The 23,565-nt window shown below is 45.3% G+C and overlaps 1 protein-coding gene across 2 annotated transcripts; it reads left to right on the forward strand.

The window, feature by feature from the left end:
- The first annotated feature begins 740 nt into the window (after nt 1–740).
- Nucleotides 741–23,416, forward strand: LOC120904414 (protein son of sevenless). 2 transcript variants are annotated; one of them, XM_040314374.1, is made up of 21 exons: nt 741–872; nt 4,949–6,328; nt 10,024–10,143; nt 11,095–11,235; nt 11,354–11,518; nt 15,285–15,485; nt 15,573–15,702; nt 15,788–15,894; nt 16,014–16,240; nt 16,334–17,357; nt 17,431–17,601; nt 17,692–17,787; nt 17,858–18,325; nt 18,418–18,534; nt 18,601–19,444; nt 19,782–20,139; nt 20,231–20,783; nt 20,870–21,085; nt 21,155–21,648; nt 21,733–21,815; nt 21,923–23,416. In XM_040314374.1, the coding sequence occupies exons 2-21, from the start codon at nt 6,218–6,220 to the stop codon at nt 21,955–21,957; spliced, it is 5,661 nt and encodes a 1,886-aa protein (XP_040170308.1). In that variant the 5' UTR covers nt 741–872; nt 4,949–6,217; the 3' UTR covers nt 21,958–23,416. The 2 variants fall into 2 exon arrangements, with proteins under 2 accessions (XP_040170308.1, XP_040170309.1); XM_040314375.1 differs by having other exon boundaries at nt 15,788–15,891.
- Nucleotides 23,417–23,565: the final 149 nt, after the last annotated feature.

A 23,565-nucleotide genomic window follows, 5' to 3' on the forward strand; every position in this document is an offset into this window, starting at 1 on the left:
TATGTTCAAATCTGCTATCGTGTTCGCAGTTTCCTATAGCAACAGTTAAGGCTGCATACTAAATGTTCTCTCTCTCTTTCTAGTTTGTATGGACTTTTCATTAACTTTCAACCTCTGTAATTTGAAACCCCCTCTTCGACTAACCGGTTCTAACTCATCTAACTCATCGCATCTCAAATAAGAGAGAGAGAGAGTTGACTTTATTTAAATCAGTCGTGCAAAATTATATCAACGTAAACAAAAGTAGATTCTTTTTAAGTTGCAGTAAGAAAAACTAATTGCTTAAAATATTAAAGTTTTGTTTGCAAATAAGTAATATCAATTGCATGAGAGTGTCCCGATTAGATCAATGCTGTTTTTTTTTATTGCAACGGAATTTTGTCATCATTTTTCAAGTTTGACACATATGTCAGACCCTCATACGCCTGGTACGTTCACTGAAGTTTGTTTAACGCCATATTGAACAAGCAAGTGATGCAGGCAGCATACGTGTAATAACTTTTTCAACATTATTTTTAATGAAATATGCCTGAAAGTGTATTTTCAAAGGATAAAAATGCTTGTGTTACAAATTATTCGAAAGCACTTTTACCAAAAATGAACGCAAAACAGCACAGAAACACCCATCCACACGCTGGCGAGAGCCACCTTCTCTAGCCACCTTGGCAGCGGTTGATGTGCGCACAATCTGGGTACCAACCTGGCGCTGTACGCTCACTTTGTTTTGATCTACCCCCTCTCACACATATATCGAGTGAGTGAAGTCCGAACGGTGGAGGTGGTCACTGCACACGAACGAAAATCACGCGAAAATTTACACACGAAAAAAGGTGAAACTGCAGACTGCGAATCGCAACACGCAAACGGCCAATGTAGGTAGCACCAGTGCGTGCAGTAGTGCGTTTTTGCAGTATGTGGGTGTGTGATTGCAATTGTGCAGCTTTTGGGTGAAGCACAAGTCGTGGGGCTGCTTTGCGACGGCATTTTGCAGCAGGCAGAATACAACAGCAACAACACCAATAAGAGCAGCAGCTCACAGGCGCGGCCCATATAGCGTACGGGATTTCCCCGTGTGTGGCGTATGTGAATGTGTGTGTTGTGTGTGCGGGTACGCAAGGCAACAAAAGAGCTACTCGAGAAAATTGGATCCGTTGTCTGTTTTTTATTCCGTGAAAGGGTTGCGAAAATTCGTTAATTACTGTCAGCACTGTCCATAGGCAAGCAACAACTTCCCCCCAACATTGCTGCCTCGCCCTACCCCCTCCGGTAAAGGTTGTGCGAATTGTCCCCGAGAATTGCCAGAAGTTTGCGATTCGCCCCGTGATCGATTGTGGTGTAGTGGTGGGTGGTGCCGTGGAAGAGACAACCGTCTGTCCGTGTATGTGTGTGTGTGTGTGTGTGTGTGGGAATAATTTTGCCATTTACTTTGGAAAAGAAACAAAGAAATAATGTTGGAAAAAACGCACAACGCACAACGATCGAAAAGGAAGAGAAATTAGAAGAAACGCTCGGTCTCATGGATCAGCATCAGAAGGGCGAAAGAAAATCTATCATTGACCGTGCCCTTGCGTGTTGTTGGTTGCTGTGCTGTGTTGATCGATTACCCCGTCCCGAAACTGTGTGTGTGTGTGTGTGTGTGTGTGTGTGTGTGTGTGTGTGTGTGTGTGTGTGTGCATGTGCGTGCGTGTGAGTGAGAGAGCACGCGCGTGTGAGTGGATGTGTGTGTGCTGTTATTTATCGAGGCAATTGTGAATGCGTCGGTGTGTGCTTTATTTCTTTTTTTTGCTATTTTCCACACCCCCTTCCTCTCCCCCGAAGTGCAGGGGATTTTTCTTCGAGTGTTTCATCCCCCCCCCATTGCCGAACAAACCACCACCCAAGAAGAAGAATGCTATAGAACGCAAATCGTTGTAGTAATGGCGGTGTGTCGTCGCACAACACGGGAAAAGGCAGTAAAAAAACTAAAGGAAAAACGGAACAAAGTTTTTTTGTTGTTGTTGGTCGTGTCTGTCTGGATGGAAGCATACGGAAGGCGGTACACAGTTGAATTGAGTTGTTTTGCTCGCTTCTTCAACACCACAGCAAACCGGGCCGAACGGGAAAATTCCTGTTCCTGTTGTTTCTGTTTTCTCACGAGAACAGACACACGTAGATGCACACACACACATACTTGCTGTTCAAATGGTCCAAAAAAAGGAAAGGATATCTCGACCGAGTAGCGAAACTGTGTCTGCTTCTTGCGTTAGAAAGCAAAGTGCACAAAAGATGGAGAGAGGGAGAGAGAGAGAAAGAGCGCACGCGAAAGAGAAAGAGCGAAAAGCAATCCCTCAAAAAAACAAGTGCGCCTGTGTGTGAAGGAATGCGCGAGCAACACAAAAAAGAACACGGAGAGTGAAAGAGAAAGAAAGAGAGAGGGAGCGACTCGTAGCTGTAGCTGTGCGTGCGTGCGTGCGCGTGTGTGCGTTGCAAAGAATCGAATTCAACCTTTATTGGTCGCGGGCGTGAAGATGACAGACAAGAGCAAGAAAAGGTTGGGCGTGGGGGTGGGGTGGTGGCAGCCCGTTGTAGTTGAAATGTGTTGTGTGTAGATAATAATAATAATAATCGTTTCGTGTGGTTGGTGTGCGGGAAAAAAAGAATCAAATTAAGATATGGGGTAGGGGGTGGGCCAGGAAAAAGCAAACAAAAAGAATAATATACACTAAAAGTACGAAAAGGGGGTGCGGAGAGGAAAACATACGCGCGACGACGAGAGGGTGAGGAAATGGAAAAGAGTTTTCACGCGTTTAATCGGTTTGCTGTGTGTGTGTGTCGCGTTTTGTACTGAATATTGGAGGGTGGGGGAGAGCTGTGGGAAGAAAAACGTTTGTTGTAAAGGGATGGGGGGGGGATAATGACGATGGGCGGTGGTGGTGAGTGATCAATTCTACGAGATATATGAAGGAAGCAAAGATCTATCTGGCGTGTGCGTGCGTGCGTGCGTGCGTGCGCCTACTTACACATCGCCGTGCCGTGTCTGATGTTTGTCTCTTTGGTGCAGCAGCTGCTGCTAAACGTCGTCCATTCGCTCTGTTGGTGTGTGTGTGTGAGTGCGACAGGTTTGCTGCGGGTTGCTGCGACTGTGTGCTTGATGTGTGTTGTTGGAGCGAGTGAGAGTTTTTTTTTTGTTTGTTTTGCGGAAAACCCGAGGCGACAGACAGAACGCGAAATAATCGAAGCAAACAGTGTGGGAATGTTCGCTGTTTTGTGTGTGCCTGCGTGAACAATGTGAACTTACAAGAAGCTTGCTCGAAACATGGGTTGTGTGATGCGTATTGGTATGTGTGTGTGTGTGTGCGTTTGCGATATAGCATAAGGGAATTAGAAGTTTTATTAGAGAGAGAGAGAAAGGAGAAACAGAGAAGAAAGAAGAGGTAGCGAACTATCGGTTCCCCCGGTTTGCGTGTGGGTGTGCGCCGTTCTGCCGTGCGCGTTTGTGTGCCTGCGGATGTGTGTAAGAAGCGAGCATTAATTGTGTGTGTGTGTGTGTTTGAGTGTGTTTGAATGTGTGTCTGCTAACTGTGTTGGTTCGCCCGTACGGGAATACGAGGTGGTGAGAAATAGCACAATTTGGAAGCTTGGGAAATGTGTATGTGTGTATTGTTTTTTGTTGATTCTTCTTCTTCTTCTTCGTCTGGGAGAAGTGCGCGCGTGTGTGTGTGTGTCTATTCATCTTTTATTGCGCATATCGCATCAATGCGAAGAAGACCCGTATGCTCCGTCATATGATGGAATTTGCGTTGCCAACCTGCAACCACCCCCTTTACCTCCCTTCCTCCCAACCCTCCCATTATGCAAGTACAATCAAAACCGTCATCTTCCGTCTGCTGGCAGCGAGCGCACGCACACAAAATGGAACGCGCGCCTATGTTTGTGTGTGGTAAGAGCAAAAATGGTTCGCTGTGGCTCTGTGTGTGTGTGTGTGCGTGCGCGTGTGTATCGATGTGTTGTTATTGTTGTTTGTTGTGTCGAGCTCCTTGACCGTGATAAGGGCATCCATTTAAAAGTGATGCGTATCGGTGCGAAATGCGGTCTGTGGTGGCCGTTTTCGTTGCGCGTACGGCAGGAAACAATTGCCGCAACAATTGCGCAAACAATAGGGGGAAAAAGCGCTGAAACTGAAGCTTGCTGCGAACGGCAGCAACATGAAAAGCTGCTCTGCTGTGCGGTGTGACGTGTTCCTTTGTGATTCTTGCGTGTTCCATTTGGCGTAGTGTGTTAGAAACACGGCAGAGTCCGCAGCAAACCACACATGTGCAAATGTGATTTTTGCACATCGTGTTTTTCTTTTCTTCTTCTTTGCGTACGTCTCATTCTTCGTCTCACTGGGAGAAGAAAGCAAAGAAAAAAAAGGCTAAGCCAAAAGACGGTAAAGACACACCCAGCCCGGAGACGTGTACTACGTGTAAATGGTGTGTTCCTCCATAAGAAGTGTGCTGCACATGTTGTTTGGCTGATGTTGCTCGTTTCCTGTTATTGTTTTTGTCTGGACGCATCGTTTTCCCGTTCCTCGGAGGCAATGCCAAAATGCCTAAATGCCATGTATGTGTGCGTGTGTGTGTGCGAGGTGTATTGTGCTATGATTACACATTTAAAGCGTTCGTGTAGAGAAAGTCGTGTGGTGATAGAAAATCAATGCTGAATATTTTTCAGTCCCTGGACAAGTTGCCAATAGTAGGCTGTGTCATATGTGAAGCTATTTGTTCAGTGGTTGGAAACTTTATCGGCTAGTTTAATAATTAGAGGGCTATTTGCTAACGGAAGGACACGGTTATCGAAAAGTGCTTATTAAGGCCTTGTTTAAAAGTGAAATTACATTAAAACCCCTTCGATAAATTCTGAAAAGTCGTAGTTAATCATCCTTTTTATTCCTTTTTCTATTCTCGGCGCCGAACACCAATAACCCCAGCACGGAGTGAAAATGTTTATCGCCGCAACAATCAATAACAGCAAGCTGTTCAGGCTTTGATGGCGCTTACACCAGCCGCCTCACCAGCAGCAGCAGCAGCAGCAGTATCAGTAAAGGTGTTGTCAGTGTTGCCATCGTCGACGTCGTCACTGCAGCTGCCGACGACCATGGTGCAACGGGTAGTAGTAGTCGCCACTGCCGATGCCACCGCTGTCGCCGCCGCCGACTCCACCCTTCACGGATGATACAGCCCGGACGGACGGACGGACGGACGACGACGGATGAGGCCCGCCCGAAACGGACGATGACGAGGATGCTGGTGCGCCTCCTGCCCGTTGTGTGTGTGTGTAGTGTTTTGCATATGCCGTTGTTGTTGTGTTGTCCTTGCTGTTGGTGATCATGTTACAGCAGTGCCGGTTGGGGCCACTTTCTTCTTGCGCGTAAAACAAAGCCTGCCGAGGATTGCACATACTCACAACACTCTCCGTCTATCTATCTCTCTATCTCTCTGTCTGTCTCTCTGTCTCTCTGTCTCTCGCTATACATCTGTGTTCCCGCTCCATACTGCACCGGATTCATAGTTCGGAAAACTTCACCCACTTGGGAGTGTTGTGTGAGCGTACTGACGAAACGCCGACAAGTGTTTGTGCACGCGCGTGTGTGTGTGTGTGTGTGGGACAGTGGTCCAACATTCCGGCAGTCCCGGGTGTGCGCCGCGATTAGCGAAGTGATTTGTGGTCACCGTTGTTCCTAATAGAAAGGAAGTCGACAAAAGCTGGCAATCGTGCATGCGTGTTTGTGTTGTGGCACATTCTGATCTGAAGGATATCGGCGAAAACGAAGCAAATTAAGGTGATTTGAAAGTGAAATTTAACTAGAAAAGTAAAACAGTACCAGTATAATACGTCTGGGACATCCCAGGAGCGCGGAGGTTGTGGCTCGCTCGTCCTGCACCAAGTGCGGCGACTGGCGCAGAGAAAGAGAAGGCCCGTGGCCTGTTGTGTTGCACAGTGGCTTAGCAACCGCGGCCAAATAGCCTACTCTAGAGTGTGTACTGGTGCCACCACTTTGTTGCACTCGCCAAAACAAAACAAAACAAAAAACGGTCCGGTGCGGCACACGTCTTAGCTGGCAGAAAGAAAGAAAAAAAAACCCAGCCACAGCATATCCTGCAAAGCATAAAGTACGAGCAACGTGTGCGTGTGTGTGCGTGTGTATATGTGTCGTCTGCCCGGGTGTACGCACTGGTCCGGTGCCGAAGGCTAAAGCATGTTCTCTGGCAGTTCGCATGTATCGATCACGGATGCGGCTGATTACGATTTCGAGAATGCGGAAAATGCGGCCAAATGGAGGGGCTTGTTCATCTCATCGTTGCGGAAGGTAAGTTTGCAAATGTATGGATCTGTACTAATCGTTGGTAAGAATGTCACAAATTACTGTGAAGTGAAGAGAAAACAAAAACATTATTGAAACAATTAGCGACAAAGCGCTATGCGTACGTTCGTCGCCTACTAAGATTTCTGTTTCTGGCCATGTTTTCCGCTTCAATCAGTGTAGTTTGTTTATTGGATATCTTTCCAATAATTAGGTTTTTATTTTCTTTTTTTCTAATCTGGACAATTTTGTTTGGAGGCTCTGGTATTTCTGCTAATTTGCCAAATGAAATGATAAAATTAAAAAATGTTTTCTGATTGACTCATTAGCATCAGCTTTTGCTTTGGCTTTGGTAGTGATGCAAGCTAAAAATGAATCATTATTATTCCAAATGCTACTAAATCGCATCTCTCTCTGTCTCGCTCTGCGACTCGATGGAGACGCCTTATGACCCACCGTTGCCCGTACATCAATCAATTGTTTTTTAAACAAACACATCTCGCTCCTGTGACTCATGGACAATTCTGACAACATACGATTGTTGTGTTTGAGTCAGTGCTCTTCGTGCAGGTTGTATTTGTTTTTTGCGTCCGTTGTGTGTGTTTGTGTGTATGTGTTTCGTTCGCTATTCGTCACACACGCGGTGCACGGGCGGCGGGATTGCAAAACACATATCTCTGTGCGAAAGTGAGGCAATATTTTGTGTTTATCTCCACATGATTCTCGGCGGTGTTACGGAGGGGGTATGAAATGGGTGAAGGTGTTTTGTGAGCGGGCGCGTTAAGCAGTGGTGTGGCTTATCAAGCCGTGTGTGACGAAAAGGGTTTTTTATTGTTTTCCGCGTTTCCCACCCGATATGTGTGTGTTTTTGTGTTGTGAAAGGGGAAAGGGGGTGATATTGTGATGTATGAGACATACCGAACCTGCTGGCACTGCTGATAGTCAGTCGTCTCGGATACCGATCGATACCGATTGTGGGATTGGTGCAGGGTATTTTTGATGTTGTTGTCACTTTTGCTAGATGCAAAGAATTGGCACGTTAATTTGCAATCGATATCGAGCTCGAAATGATAACAAGACAAAATGGTACTCAGTGGAAGGCAGTTGCAGAATCAGATTTGCTCCCCTCTTTGAGGCGGGGAGGCGGACTTTTACAGTGCTTGACGTTAAATTTTACCTCTAAAGCAAGCGTTACAGCTCGAGAGAAATTGTACGTTAAATGTTGGGGTTTTCTGATATGTTTTATTCAATATTCATCATGATATTATTTATCTTACTCAAAAAAGGAATTTAATTACTCAACTATTTAGACTATGAAACATACTAAAATAAGAAATTAAATGTATTTCCTTGTGATTAACCCTGATTTGTTCACGGTGGAAAAATAATGCTCCTCGGGGAATTACAAGGGAATGCATTTAATCCATTATTTCAATGTGTTGTGCCATCTAAATTGTTGGAATAGAATTGAATAATCTTTCTTTTAGTGTGGAAAAGCTAAATCTATATAAATTTTTGTTGAAATTTTGAAAAAAACCCCCAAAATTTCACTTTCACGCAAGGTCTAATCGACCTTAATTCTTCAATGTTTGGCTCTAAAGCATATACTTTGGACTGTAATCGCTTTCTTGACCAAGTTTAGCCCTTATTTGTGAAATTGTGTGTTTAAACTTTTAGTCAATTTAGGTAACATAACTAATTATTTAGATGGTAGAGTTTGGAAACACAGGTATTCCCCGATATACGCTATTCATGCGGACCGGATGCAGCAGCGTTATTTCGAATATAAGCGTAACTTTCAAGGCTGTCAAATGACAGTTAAATTTCATATATTTTTGCTTGCTGTTGTGGTAGGTTTTAGGTACCAAATTAGTAAAATGAGCTGATTTCAAACTGAATATAACATTTTTTACTTCTTAAAACGGGTTTTTTGATTCAACCAAAATGGAATTTATTTAGCATTTGACAATAGATGTGCCAAATTGGTACAATTTGCTCAAAGAACTGTAAATTTATAAAATCGCGTATATCGCGTATAGCGCATATTGGGGCGGTCGGCCCGTGGTACAGTCGTCAACTCGAACGATTCAATAACATGCCCGTCATGGGTTCAAGCATAGAATCCCTCCTTTGCAAGGATTGACCTTCCGGCTGCGTGGTAATGAATTAATTCTCGAACGCTTAAATAAGCCGGCATGTCCGCGTAGGACATTGCGCCAAAACAGAAGAAGTATATTGAGAAATATCTCTTTATTGAGGAATAGAGTCTCTTTAGACCGTGGTGGTCGGGATGGTGGATATCGATGCGATGCAATAAAGGCGGTGAGTCGATAGAGCCATTTAGCAGTCCAACGCAAAAAGATCACTGTGCATTGCGTCTCCTAACCGAGAGAGGCTCAAGGCCTAGAAGACGCCACCGCGCAGCATACGGAGGAAGATTATTGCGATCCTGCCAGATGAGTAGGTGTAGGGCATATCGCGTGAGCTTTCGTTGAATCGCCTCAAGTCGAGCAATTGAAGAGCTCCAAACTACGCACGAATATCCAGAACCGAACGAACGATACTGATGTAGACAAGCTTTAATGCACATAGGATTGCGGATAGATATAGGCCTAAATTTTACAGGAAAATAGCTAAAACGTATCCTCTACGACGTGTACAAAATGATTTCCAAAATATGGTCCAAACAACTGTGCACTTTTTAGTTCATAAATCATGGCTTTTATGGCTTACATCATTTTATGGCACTTTTCCTAAATGTTCCTGCTACAAATAAGCATACAGGAAAAAAACGGGGCCTAAGACTGAGATCGACACTCTTCAATTTGTCGTTCGAGTAGCACGAACATACTGGTCTATACAGGCTTTCCATACTTTATTCAGTACCAAGCAGCCGGATAGTCACTCTTTGCTAAGGGCGACTGAATCATTCTAGGATTGAACTCACGAAGGGCATGTTGTTAAGATGTAGGAGTTGGCGCTGGCCCTGTGTAGGTTTAAAACCAACTCTAGGACCTAGCATCTGATTCAGTTCCAGTACGGATTATGTAAAAGTTCCTGGAACTTATTTGTGCGCGCATTCTGATAACCTCACAATTATATTGTATAACCCTGTAACCGGGCCAAATTAACTAGTTAATTCAAATTGACGTTTTACAAAATATAATGAAGATGTCGGTTCCATTGTAATGTAGCATAATAGTGGTTTTACATCTGCTCAAATATCTAGACAGAAATTTACCGGTAACGACTATCTGGGAAAGAAATGGAAAATATAGATGAATTTTTCTAGCTGTAGTAATCCTGTCAGCATTATTTTGATCACATTTTTCCAATAAAATTTAATGTTAAAGATCGGATTTTTTTATAAGTTTGGTGATTAATAAAAGAAATAAATTCAAAAATAAAAAAAAGTAAAAAAGGTAAAAATACACACCAAATTATTAGATTATTTATTGCAACTTTAAACTTACAATTATTAGCAACTTAGATTAGAATTATTGCAACTTTAAACTCTTTTGAAATGCGTGCTGTAGGTCAGACAGACAGACTTCAATCTACATTCAATTGAATGTACAGTGTACAAAACCCAAGTTGCATAAAAATAACATGTATCCTTCCTTCTTGCGTTTCTACGTTTCCCTTGCCTCTCTTCTAATTCGTTTCGTGTTTGCTAATTTTCCACCCATTTCTTTACGTAGGTGCTCGAGCAGGTGCATCCTTCGCTGCAGGCCCGGGAGGATGCGTTGCTGTACGTCGAGAGCCTGTGCCTGCGATTGTTAGCGACACTGTGTGCGAAGCCACCGCCGCACACGGTAATGGTAAGTACGAGTACCACCGACCACCGACTGCCAGAGAGCGAACGAGCGAGGCTTTCCACCGGGCATCAGCAGCAGTGTGGCAGCTTCCGTTTTCCAGCTGGTGTGATTGTTTTGTTACGCGCATATCATGTGAGATGGGAATCCGGCGCCGCGGGATCCGCCAGTAGCGGCTGATGTTTTTTCTCTTTTCTTTTTGCTATGCATATGATGCAACAGGGTGTTTGATGACCTCCGGTTCCTTTCCTTGTGTGTGTGTGTGTGTGTGTGTGTTGTGCCTCGGTTGGAGGCAGTATTGTGCAACAGTAAAATTGACATTTAAAGAGGAATTGTTTGCAAGGTGTCGCTTTGTGTTTTGCCAGCAGCCGGCAGTAGAAAAAAGGAGGCCACTGTCATCATCTCGGTTGCTTCTAGATTTGTGTCCTAATTGACATTTCCTACCGCTTGCTACATTCTGTGGCTGTGAAAGAGGCAAAACTTCAACGCCTCTTGGCGGGGGGATGGTTTCCTTCCCGGAAGGCATCAGTGGGTTCTGGAAGAACGAGCATATCGTACATACCCCTACATTCCCCTAACGTCGAATGGGTCAGTTTTGAAGGGATAACAACAACACGATACCAGAACTGAGTTTTACCGGGTTTGCACACCGGCAAGAATGGCGAAACACACATATCCTTCCATCCTCCGGGAGGCTCGCTTTTAGTTGCTTTTGTTTTCAGTGGCTCAGTTTGCTGCGCTTAAGGGGAGCCCTCCCTAACCCCTCTCACATATATGTCCTATTCGTTTGTAACGACACACTGCTGGGGAACGGAAGCGCTCGAACCGACCACCTGTAACCCGGCGTGTGGCCATCATCTCTCGGTGGAAATGTGGAGCCTGCAGTGTGCAACAGTTGTTCCTCCTTGTGTTTTATTGATTTTGATTCTCATCCCTATTCCATTCCACCGTTTCCAGGACGTGGAGGATCGTATCATCCGTACCTTTCCGACCCCGATCGATAGGTGGGCACTGGGGGAGGCACGCGAAACGATAGACAAGTCGAAAAAGAAGAAACCGGTGCTACCAGTTGATCGTGTGCATACGCTACTGCAGAAGGTTTGTAAAAGCGGGTTCAGAGGGGGGGGGGGGATAAAGGGATGCAGCAACATGTTGGATTCTAAACTTTTGCTTCTTATTCTTCTCCTTCTTCTCGCTTTGCCCCCCTGTGCTTCAGGAGGTGCTGCAGTACAAAATCGACAGTTCCGTATCGCTGTTTCTGGTGGCCGTGCTCGAGTACATATCCGCCGACATCCTGAAGCTGGCTGGGTACTATGTGAAGAACATACGCCACATCGAAATTACCCGCGAGGACATCGAGGTCGCCATGTGCGCTGACAAGGTTGGGCCGAATGCTTCTTTGTCGTCCCCTATCTCTTCCAGTTTTGCTATCACGCCTTTCTTTCTCTGTCTCTCTCTCTTGTCTGTCTTTTTCTTTCCAATTCTATCGATATCTCTATATATCTACCTCTACCTCTACTTCTATTATCTCTATCTCTCTTTCTATCACTTTTAGTTTTCTATGGTGTGCTTAGTGTTGTTTGCTTTTTCCTTTGTTTCTTTCACATTTTAAACTTTTGTTTTTTACTTCTACTTTCAAGTTACTCTTTATCGAATGTTATTTGCGTTGTTTCTTATTTATTTGCTTTCATTTCTTTACATTTACTTTATCTGGCTGGCGTGTTACTTTTTTTCTTATCAACATTTTCTTTGTTTTTTTTTGTTTTTTTTTATGTTTTTTTAATGTATCTTTAAAACAAGCTTTACAAACCTACAAAGTTAGCTATAAATATGAAATTTTATCTTCTTTTTAAAATAACAATTCTTGTAATCTTTGAAGTTTCTGTTGAATTGTTTTTCTATTTTTACTATATTTTGCTGGTATATTTTTTTTTGTTTTGCGATTTTTTTAAACTAACACACACACACACACACATACACGTACACACATAACGATGCCGTATGAGTGTAATTGCAGAAAAAAAGCTATCTAACCCCCAAAACACCATCCAAGCTCTCTCATGCATACATTTCTCGTCATTCAACTAGTCTGTTGTGTTTGTTTATTTATCGATTGGCTTTGCTTTACATATGTACATAAAGCCCGTTGCAAGACGGGATGAGGAAAGGATGTGGTGTACTTTTTTTTTAGATCTTCACTTTGTAAAGTTTGCTGCTGCATAGAATAATCGAAAAGAACATCACGTCTACTTGTAACTGATTGAAGCATTGTTATTTTCTGTTCTTTGAGCTTTGTTTTAACTTTAGCGGGAGGATGAAAAATAATTAGTATATGCTTTCATCGTACCACACATGGTTTATGGTAAACAATGTGTTTTCTTACAAAGCTTGCGATGGTGGCGTGCAAACACTTGTCTGTTGGTATTGTCGTTTAGCAAACTATAGAGTAGCTCGAGTTACAACTGCACGTTGCTTCAGTGACAAATGGTAGAGGTTCTGCTAACAGCGGAGTGATTATTGTACCTTTTGTTTATTTTTAACTGCCATCATCAATTGTAAACTCATGCGGCGTTATATTACAACGATAGAGAATTTTTTGTTTTTTTTTCGTGATTAACTTTATTATAGACTAGCAGATGATCGTCAGAAGATTTCTCGAAAAGACAAACAATTGGAAAACAGATGTTGTTTTTTGTTTAGTATTGCGGTATATATTCTCCTTCGGTTTTGTGTGCAATATTGAAGGTTTTTTGTATTTCTATTTTGTGTTTAAACACAACACCAAACACTTTTTTTATTTATTGGTTTGCTTTTTGATTCCATTCCATCAGGGGGGCTTATCAAACCGATTTGTTTTTAACTCTCTACAGTTAATTTCTTGTTGATTTGATTAGCTATAATTTGTTAAAAAGAATGAGTTAAGTTTGTCTTATGAAGATCCTGTAAAATGTGGCTGGATATTAGTTTCCGTTTCAGTAATATTGGTTTACTTAGTTGATGTAGAATTTTCTCCTATTAATATAAAAAAACATTTTTCGTTTATTTCACTTTTCAAACTGAATTCGTATTACTCCTTACACCTCTCAAACTGTCTGTTCTAAGTTTACTATATGTGAAACAATGTTATTTTACGTTTTTTTCATGCTGTCCCAACAAACAAACAAAAAACTAAACTAAAAATGCATTCAAATCTTTGCTAAACAAATCTGCAATTTTGAATAAAAAAAAAAACAAACTACACAACAATAACTGATTACAAAAAAACGCGCTAAAATAATTCTTCCGGAACCGGCTTGAATCGGTTCGGCGTTCCGTTCACAATTCAAAACTCAAAATCCAATCAAAACAATACAAAACAAAAAGGTGGTACGTAGATTGTCCAATTCATTATTAAGTATTTACATTATTTTACGACCCACTTCCCAACCATCCCATATCACGATATTATAAACAAGTATATTGCTACATATATACTGCTCTCTCTCTCTCTTTCTCTGGCTCGTTTAGTTGAGTCTAATTCAACTAATTAAACAATGTTACGATGTGTAATCTCATCCTTCCATTCCTTCCTTTCAAACTGTTCTCAGAAGGGCTAGAGTGTTTTTATTGCATTTGTTTTGTTTGTGTTGTACATAGGTATTAAGAAATTAGTCAATTCAGAGATCTGGATCCGGGATCTTCTGAACAGTTTTTTAACCTCTCATATTTGTGAGTTCGTTCAAAGTAAATGAGTCGTCATGCATCACGATTTTATTTGATCCCTTTTTGTTACCGTTGAAGCCTTTCTATTTCTTTCATGTGTTTGCGTATGTTTTACAGTAGAAGTAGTAGTATTAATAATCAGTAATAGTAGTGTCGATGCGGAAGTAGCTATTGAAAAGATTATTATTCTCCACTTCTTTCTGCCAGATGAATGCGTTGGCAACATATCCTATTTAATATGGTTGATATCAATTCGATCCCGTTGCGTTGATACTTTAAATTAGTATTTTAGCTTATTTTTGAAGAATTTGAATGGAAATGATCAGTAGCAGTGAGATTATTCTAATCGTTATAATAAATATAATAAATGCATTTTCAGTTATCTTGTACTATTGCAACAGTTAGATTACTTTTGAATTGCTAATAATATGCTGCGTTGAAAAGTTACCCTTTTATTTCAAACTTCAAAACATTTGTATGTACGTAGTGTCTACCTTTTTTTTAGTGTACCTAATGTAAGTAGCTATTTTCAAATTCTTGTTAAGTTCTTTGCAATTTACATACATTTCTTCTATCGAATGTGTTCGTAAAAGCAGCAGACCCTTGTATGTATCCTTTTCCGTCTTTGGTTTAAATGTTAGTCCATCTATGTACCAACCAATTCAGCAGGGAGTTGAAAAAAAAACAACAGTCAGTTAAATCCCTCTACACTACGCAGATATGGCGCTATGTTAAACATGCTACATAATCATGTTTTCACACCACTACGTTGGGACTGGCTATGCATTTTAGTTTTGTTCTTGTTTGTTCACTTTACGTTAGTTTGGTTTAATTTATGAAATCCTAGTGCATTATTTGGCTTTAAAAACAGCCAGAGTATTTCATTTCTACTTTATTGTGCCACGAATCACATTTAGATACGCTGCTTGTGTTAAATGTAAATTTATAAAGCATGCTTTACGTTCTGAAATTGATCTACTTTTTAACAAGTGTGTGTTTTGTTTCTCTTATTTTGAATTTTTATACCTTTTCCATGTTTTTTTCCCTCAGTGTACATTATTTTGACGATCATGATCATCTGCAAGAAAGGAAAAAAAGACATTCGCTATGGTAGATTAGATTGGTCGTGTTTGCCTGAAATTGGTTTTAAATTCTAAATTCATTACCTTAAATTGATATGTACATCCTTGCTCCCTCAAAAAAAATGTCATAAATTGTGCAAATGATCGTTTTGTTGTCATCAATCGTGTATAATTAGTCAGTGATAGTGTATTTAAAAAAAGCCCATCCATCCTTCCACCCCGATCATATCATTTCACCACCCACCGTATGCTTGCTTCCATTGCGATGGACGTTTTGTTGTTGGTTTGATGCATTGCGTTCGTGGCCGTTTTATTGACCGTTTGTCCGTTCTGCTTCTTTCCTCCCTCGATCGATCGCACCAGGTACTGATGGACATGTTCTATCAGGGCGAAAGCTCCAACTCGATGGCACCGAGTCCGCTTCCACCGACGCCCCGCGCCAGCCTCAGCTACGAGGAGGTCGTAAAGGAACTGATCCACGACGAGAAACAGTATCAACGGGATCTGCACATGATCATCCGAGTATTCCGGGAGGAGTTAGTTAAGATAGTTAAGGATCCAAAAGTAAGTGGATGGTCGGTTTTTTGCCCCCACCGCGGAGGGCCCTAAGCAAGAGCAATTGGGTAAATTCTTTTGTTGTACATTTCACAGGAGCTGGATTTAATATTTTCCAACATAATAGACATTTACGAAGTGTCGGTGACGTTGCTGGGATCGCTCGAAGATGTGATAGAAATGTCCCAGGAGCAAACGCCACCGTGTATTGGTAGCTGTTTTGAAGGTAAGCTAGTCGGATGCCAGCCTCAATGATGCTTCGTTTTGACTGAGAATAATGGTTTTATGTGTGTGTTTCTTTTCCTTTGTAGAACTGGCAGAAGCGGCTGAATTCGACGTGTATGCAAAGTATGCAAAGGATATTACATCGGTGACGGCGAAGGAAGCGCTAGCCAATTTGTTAGCCCGACCGGAGGTAGTAGTTATCGATCCGAGCTTTCTCTCTCTCTCTCTCTCTCTCGATCGCTTTCGCAAGACTTTCGATCGGCTGAAACATTTCGCTAAACCTCTGTTTTATCTTCTCTTTGTCTACCACAGGCCAGTTCACTGATGTCAGCCGGGCATGGTTTCAAGGAGGCGGTCAAATTTTACCTACCAAAACTACTATTAGGGCCCATCGGGCATGCGCAGTTATATTTGGATTACATTAAGGTTTTACTACAGCTTAGTCCCTCGCAGGAGGATAAAGAGAGCTTTGAGCAGGTGCAAGGGTTGCTGAAACCGCTGCAGTGCGAGCTGCAGAGCATTTCATCACTCCTGCCGAAGTGAGTGATCTCTTCACGCTTATTTTTGCATTAAATTGGATTGCTTATTAATGTTGCAACTGCTCTTTCCATTTTATTCCCCCACCCCGACAGAGAATACTTTACGCGCGTGAACAGCCGTGCACGGCGGCAGTCGGCGATCGAGAAAACGCGTGACCTGCAAAACACGGTCGAGCACTGGGACAAGGACGTGGGCCAGTGCTGCAACGAGTTCATCCGGGAGGATACGCTCGCGAAGCTGAGCTCGGGCAAGCGGCAGACCGAGCGGAAGGTGTTCCTGTTCGACGGGCTGCTGGTGCTGTGCAAGGCGCGGCGCCAGATAGTGCCGGGCAACAACTACGACTACCGGCAGAAGGAGCGGTTCTTCATGCGCAAGGTCGAGATCATCGACCGGCCCGACACGGACGAGCTGAAGCACGCGTTCGAGATTTCGCCCCGCGAGCAGCAGAGCGTTGTACTTATCACCAAGAACGCCCAGCACAAGAACGACTGGATGGCGGACCTGATCATGCTGAACACGAAATCGATGCTGGAGCGCATACTGGACAGCATCCTGCTCGACATCGAGAAGAAGCACCCGCTCCGGCTGCCGAGCCCGGACATGTACAAGTTTGCCGTGCCGGACGGGCCGTCGAACATCGTGCTGGAGGAGCGCGAGGGCACGGGTGTGCCGCTGATCAAGGGTGCGACACTGTGCAAGCTGATCGAGCGGCTGACCTACCACATCTACGCCGATCCGATGTTTGTACGCACGTTTCTGACCACGTACCGGTCGTTCTGCTCGCCGAAGGAGCTGCTCCAGCTGCTGGTCGAGCGGTTCGACATACCGGATCCGGCCGTCGTGTACGATCCGGCGGCGGAAAAGGAGCTGGCCGGCGACACGGACAAGTTCCACAAGAACTCGCAGCGGGAGGACTGGAAGCGGTACAAGAAGGAGTACGTGCAGCCGGTACAGTTCCGCGTGCTGAACGTGCTCCGGCACTGGGTCGATCATCATTTCTACGACTTTGAGCGGGACGGCGAGCTGCTCGAGTCGCTCGAACGGTTTCTGGAGACGGTGCGCGGCAAATCGATGCGCAAGTGGGTTGATTCGGTGATGAAGATCGTTCAGCGGAAGGTAAGCACAGTGAGCTTCTGGTGTTTATGTCGGTTTCTTATTGAATTTGTATTTTTCTTTTTTTCTTTTGCAGAACGAAAGTGAAGACAATCACCGGCAAATAACGTTCGCGTTCGGGCACAGTCCGCCGGCGATTGAGCACCATCTGCCGCTGAACGGTGAGAACGAGTTCAACCTGCTAATGCTGCATCCACTCGAGCTGGCGCGACAGTTGACTCTGCTGGAGTTTGAAATGTACAAGAATGTGAGTGAGAAAGGAAGTTGTACAGAGCCTGTTCTAGTGGAAAATGTGTTTTATTAAATCTGGCGTACCTTGGTCATTTCCTTTTTGCAGGTCAAACCCTCCGAACTGGTTGGCTCGGTGTGGACGGGGAAGGATAAAGAAACAACTAGTCCTAATTTATTGAAAATAATGCATCACACCACTAATGTAAGTGTGCTACTGTGGTTTGTATGAGTGGAGCAGTTGTGATTAATTGTCTGATCCATCCCCTCCACAGTTTACACGCTGGATCGAGAAATCGATCATTGAGGCGGAAAACTTCGAGGAGCGCGTCGCGATGGCGAGCCGCGCGATCGAGGTGATGATGGTGCTGCAGGATTTGAACAACTTCAACGGCGTGCTGTCGATCGTGTCCGCCTTCCAGGGGGCGGCCGTCCATCGGCTCAAGCTGACGCTGGAGGACATCCCGAAGCGCCACCAGCAGGTGCTGGCCGAGTGCCGGGAGCTGAACAATTCGCACTTCAAGAAGTACCAGGAGAAGCTGCGCTCGATCAATCCGCCGTGCGTGCCGTTCTTCGGCATGTACCTCACCAACATACTGCACATCGAGGAGGGCAATCCGGACTTTCTGCCCAACACGGAGCTGATCAACTTCTCCAAGCGGAGGCGGGTGGCCGAAATAACGGGCGAAATACAGCAATATCAGAATCAGCCGTACTGCTTAAAAGTCGATCCTAGCATAAGGGTAAGCGTGAACGCGCGGGGGCGATGTCTCTCTCGTAGGTCTGACGATTCGGTGTTTTAACTCGCTTTGTTTTCGTCCCGTGGGTGCTGCAGAATTTTCTAGAGAATTTAGATCCTTTTAAAGGAATGAGCATCACGGAAATTCAGAACTATCTGTACGAGGAGAGCAAACGGATAGAGCCGAAAAACTGTCGCCAGCCGTTGAAATTCGTAAGTATACTGACGCCGTTAGTGCAAGCAAACCGAGCCACTCACTAATCATATGTTCAACCGCAGCCCAAAAAATGGCCGGACATTTCGTTGAAGTCGCCCGGCATTAAGCCGTCGTCGAGGCGCAACAACAGCTCAGCCAACTCGTCGATGACGCTGCCGGGCACGCTGCCGTACAGCAAAACGTCCCTACTGGCGAATAGTGACACGGGCGAACAGTCGCCGCCGGCTTCCTCCTCCTCGTCCGTGCACGACTACTCCATCTTCGCATCGGTCAACATTCACTCCTCCTCGTCCGGGACGTCCTCGCTCTCGTCGCTCTACTATCAGCAGCAGCAGCAACACCTACAGCAACAGCTTCAGCAGCAGCAGCAGCAGCAGCATCACTCTGGTTTCTACCACGGCCAGCAGCAGCAGCAGCAGCAAGGTGGCGGGGTTGTCGCTGGCAGTAGCAGCGGCTCGTCACAGTACTCACATCACGGCAGTGCGCACCACCATCCACACCAGCAGCAGTACCTGCCGCATCACCATCCGCATCACCATCACCATCACCACCACCATCCGCATCACTACCATCCGAGCTTCTCGCAGTCGATCGCGAACCTGACGACGGCCGGCGGGGACAGCCAGATGGCGCCGGAGATACCGCGCCGCTCGGACAGTATTATACTGACCAACACGAACCAGCTGCTGGCCGGCAGCGGCTGCCTGTCGGAGAGCAGCGGTGGCAGCTACAACGGCGGCAAGCTGCTGCCCAGCCCGCGCTACCCGTCCGCCTCGATGACGACCCTACCGTCCTCGTCGTCCTGCTCGGCGGCGGGCACTTCCGGTGGCGGTACCGGCGGGATGGCCGTCGGCGCCTCCAGCTACTCGATCGGGGGCAGCCTGTACAGTGGTTCCAGTAGCGAAGGTAACATACACATACACATACACATACACATACACATACACATACACATACACATACACATACACATACACATACACATATACATACACATACACATACACATACACATACACATACACATACACATACACATACACATACACATACACATACACATACACATACACATACACATACACATACACATACACATACACATACACATACACATACACATACACATACACATACACATACACATACACATACACATACACATACACATACACATACACATACACGTGCTCGCGGCATTGGGTAGCTTTTTTAAAATTATTTTTCTTTCCCGTGTTTGCAGCATCCGGCTACGGTACTGCTAGCTCAGTGACGTCATCGTCGGCGGCCAGTATTGTTTCAATGTCGCACAACGATGCTACGGTGCAGCAGCAGCAGCAGCAAGGGTCGGCGGTGGTGATCCCTCATCCCGACATTCCACCGGCAATCAGTCCACGCACTGACAAACCACAACCATTGCATCCACCACCACCACCTCCACCGTCCCTGCAGCATGCAGCTAGTGCAAGTCCGGGAGCTACCGCGGGCAGCGGCAGCAGCATCGCCGGCTCCTCAATACTGGCCAACATGGCAGCGGTAGGAACATCCATCGCCAACAGTACTAGCAGTAACTTTAGACATAGTGCATCCAATTCTATCAAGTAAGTTCCGTGCACCACCTACAGGCCTGACGGCTGACAGGCCTCCATGGGTTCATTCCTAAATTGTTGTTTCGTTTTTTTTTTTTTGCAGAAATCAAAACTGTGATTTTACTTACACCATCCCGGGCGGTGGTGGTGGTCCCACGGGCAGCAGTGCGAGCGGTGCCCCGCCACCGCCGACCAATTCCAGCGGACGACCGTCGTCCTGCGAGCATTCGCCCGTCTATCCTTCCAGCCCGAAAATCCAGCTCCAGCATAATCATCCCACCGCGGGAGCGGCTCTGCCACCTGTCTGCCCGCACCACCATCATCATGCCGCCTATCATCATCACACCGATGCGGCGGCTGCGGTCGATGGTGGTGGGCCGGCGGCCAATTCGATCCAGTACAACAGCAGCGTGTCACCTTCCGCCAGCAGCCACCATCCGTGTCACCTGTGTGCGGGCGGTGTGGACGCAGGCGGCAGCTTGTCGAACAATGCCGACATTGGTCCGACACCGATCTCACCGCACGTCAACGTACCAAATACGCACAATGTGCTACCACCCCCGGCGCCTCCACTACCTCCTAGGGCTAAGCGAAAAGAATCTTCCATGGATTCGACCCAGTCGTCGCAGATGCGGCAGGCGCCGGACGCACCGACGGTAAGGGATCGCGCAAACCGCCGCGGCATGGTGCACGGGGAGCGGGAATAATTGTTTGTTTATTTGTTTGTTTTTCGTTTCCGCAGCTACCACCGAGAGACGTTAGTCCGCCGCCACTACCGCCTAGGATTTACACACAGTCGTCACACTACCAGTTCGGAGTGGCCAGCCAGACCGGCACGACGCTGCTACTTAACTACACGCAAAGTCCGGGTGTGTGCGGCGGTGGTGGTGTCACCGGTACCGGCAGCAGTAGCTTTCCAATGGACACCTCCAACTGGAACCATTCCTCATTCCATGCGGTAAGTGCTTGAGCGATTGTTTGATTGCGTACATTTATACTAATATCCGACTACTCCGCACTGCAACAGAAGGATGAATCGACGTCTTCGTCCTCGTCCTCGTCGACGCTAACGCGGGACAATTTGAACCAGCACAATCAGCACAGTGTCGGCGGCACGACGGCAAGCAGCAGCAGCCAGAACAGCAGCAGCATGGAGCAGCGGCTGCTAATGCTACCCCATACCAGCACGATCATGATGCGGCGCAACTCGGCGATGGATCGGGCGGCGAAGGAAAACATTCCCAACATTGCCACCTCGAGCTCGCTGTCCGGGCTGTCGACGATCGCTGGCGGCAGCGCGGGTGGTGGTGGTGTCGGTGGAGCGAACGTGGTCCCGGGCGTTGGGGTCAGTGGCAGTGGATCGACAATGAACTCTAGCGGCGGTCCCAGCGTTTCCGGTTCGCTCGGCAGCAGCGGTGCGTCCGTCGGCAGTAGCCCATCAGCGGTGAAGAACAAGTCGGTGCAGAACTCACCCATCTCGGGGCAGGCGCAGCAGCCGAATGTACTTTGCCGAAGGGCCAGGTAAGTCACGGTCAAAGTCACGGATTGGTTTTTGGATGGATTTTAGGTCGATTTAATGAAATATTTGCATTTTCGCCTTTTCAGTACAAACATTTCGCCCCGCTTTTCGCCCGGCGAAACGACACCAAAACTACCCCCCAAACCGAAACAGAACAGTATAAGTTCAGGTATGTATTGCACGGTGTTCGACGGCTTTCGAGTAGAAAGTATGCTTATATGGTGCCTCTACAATTCAAATTAACGGTTGTCTTCGTTCCATTATTGTTTGTTTTAGATCGTACAATGTTTCCCTATCCCAGCACGAACTGACCCAACGGTAGTCCCGGCGGTGGACGCTACTTCATACGCTAGCCCGTTACAACACCGGTGCAAATGGACCCCGCATGGACGACGGTACAAACGTGACAACAACAACAACTTTGTGCTGTTGTGCTGTTTCAATTGAATTGAGAAGGAATAACGCTTACACAAAGTGTTGAAGTGGAATGCTGACAAAAAGGGGATCATCTCGGGGCGCCTTCTGCGCGCTTTAGTTTACACAAGGGACGGGCCAGTGGTGGTGGTTTTGGTGTTGTGGAACTGGTATTATTTGTTGATGCCAAAAACATCTCAATCCGTACGAACATGCATAATGATTCGCATTTTACGAATGTGTGTGCCATAGAGCGGAAGTTTCTTACGCCCCAGAAGTTTCCGTTTTGTTTTGTCTCCTGTTTCAATTTGACCTTTTAATCTTCCAGCTGCTGCTGTTGCCCGGTCAAGAGTACCCCTCCTGCAGCTTTTAGTTTGATTTTGTCTTAAGAAAAAGGGAAGAGTTTTTAATGTGTGACTACACTTTGCGCCGACGATGTGTTGTGCGTGGCAATGGTGGGAAAAAAGTATTAATTCGTTTGAAATTGGCACGCCACAAAAAAGTGCCGCATGACAGCGACAAAAGAACACATGATCGCTACAGGTATTGGAGGCATTGTTTAGTGGGTTGATAGAGATTTGAACTAATTACACCTTACCTATCACATACATGTTGGTAGTACTTGCACATGGTTGGTTAATAATTTTTCAGTTCCAATTTCAAGTGCCACGTCGAAAGGAAGCTGCATGGAATGATTTGGATTGAAGCAAAATTGTGCTGTCACATTTGGCGTGTTACCTCTCTGTCTGTTCGATGAGGATCACATAGTAGGCATTTTTTTTTTAAATTGTAAATCGAAGACGCACTGTATAGCTGGAATGCAGCAAAAAAAAACAATACAACAAAACATTACAAAACAAACATTAGTTCGTTCGTGCGCACGTTTTGAGCTCGCTCGTGCAGCAGTGTAATGTTGCTGTAGTGTAAGCGTATAAGATGAAGATGATATGCATTATATAGCACAAAAGGGAAAAAAGAACCATGTGAAGAAACAAAAATACACACAGCCCCACATAAACACATTTTGGAACAGATAGAGCAGATAATTTGATTGTTGTGTAATGTAGATGTTTTATATGGATGATTAAAAGAAGAAAAAACAAACAAACAAACAAACACACTATTCTAGCAGGATATAGAAAGAGAGAGAGACAGAGGGGTAACTAGAAGCAGGAGAAAGGAGTAGTGTAACACAAGTTGTTGTGTGGTGTGTAAATATGCTTTTTGTGCGACCGGAACGGATCGAACCATTCACCGAGCTATTAGAGTGTGGGAGAAAGAACAAACACTCATAACAAAAAAAAAAACAATAAATGTTACTACGTTAAGTAAGTAATACACCGCAAGCGAACCAAATCAATATAAGAAGCAGTAGACGAAGAAGAACAAATAAACCCCAAATACCTAAATGTGTCGAAACGAAACAAAACATCACAACACTCACCCACACATACACACACCATCCACGTGCATCTTCTCCGCGTGGTGGCAAGAACAGAAGCACG

The sequence above is a fragment of the Anopheles arabiensis genome, chromosome 3, assembly GCF_016920715.1.
Source record: "Anopheles arabiensis isolate DONGOLA chromosome 3, AaraD3, whole genome shotgun sequence".
In the NCBI taxonomy this organism is placed as follows: Eukaryota; Metazoa; Arthropoda; class Insecta; order Diptera; family Culicidae; genus Anopheles; species Anopheles arabiensis.

Bases quoted from the DNA above. Each gene is read 5' to 3' on its own strand.
- LOC120904414 (XM_040314374.1), top strand. From the start codon at position 6,218: ATGTTCTCTGGCAGTTCGCATGTATCGATCACGGATGCGGCTGATTAC. The intron at 11,519-15,284 runs GTTGGGCCGAAT...CGATCGCACCAG, and splicing joins TCGCCATGTGCGCTGACAAG to GTACTGATGGACATGTTCTA. The intron at 21,649-21,732 runs GTAAGTCACGGT...TCGCCTTTTCAG, and splicing joins GTACTTTGCCGAAGGGCCAG to TACAAACATTTCGCCCCGCT.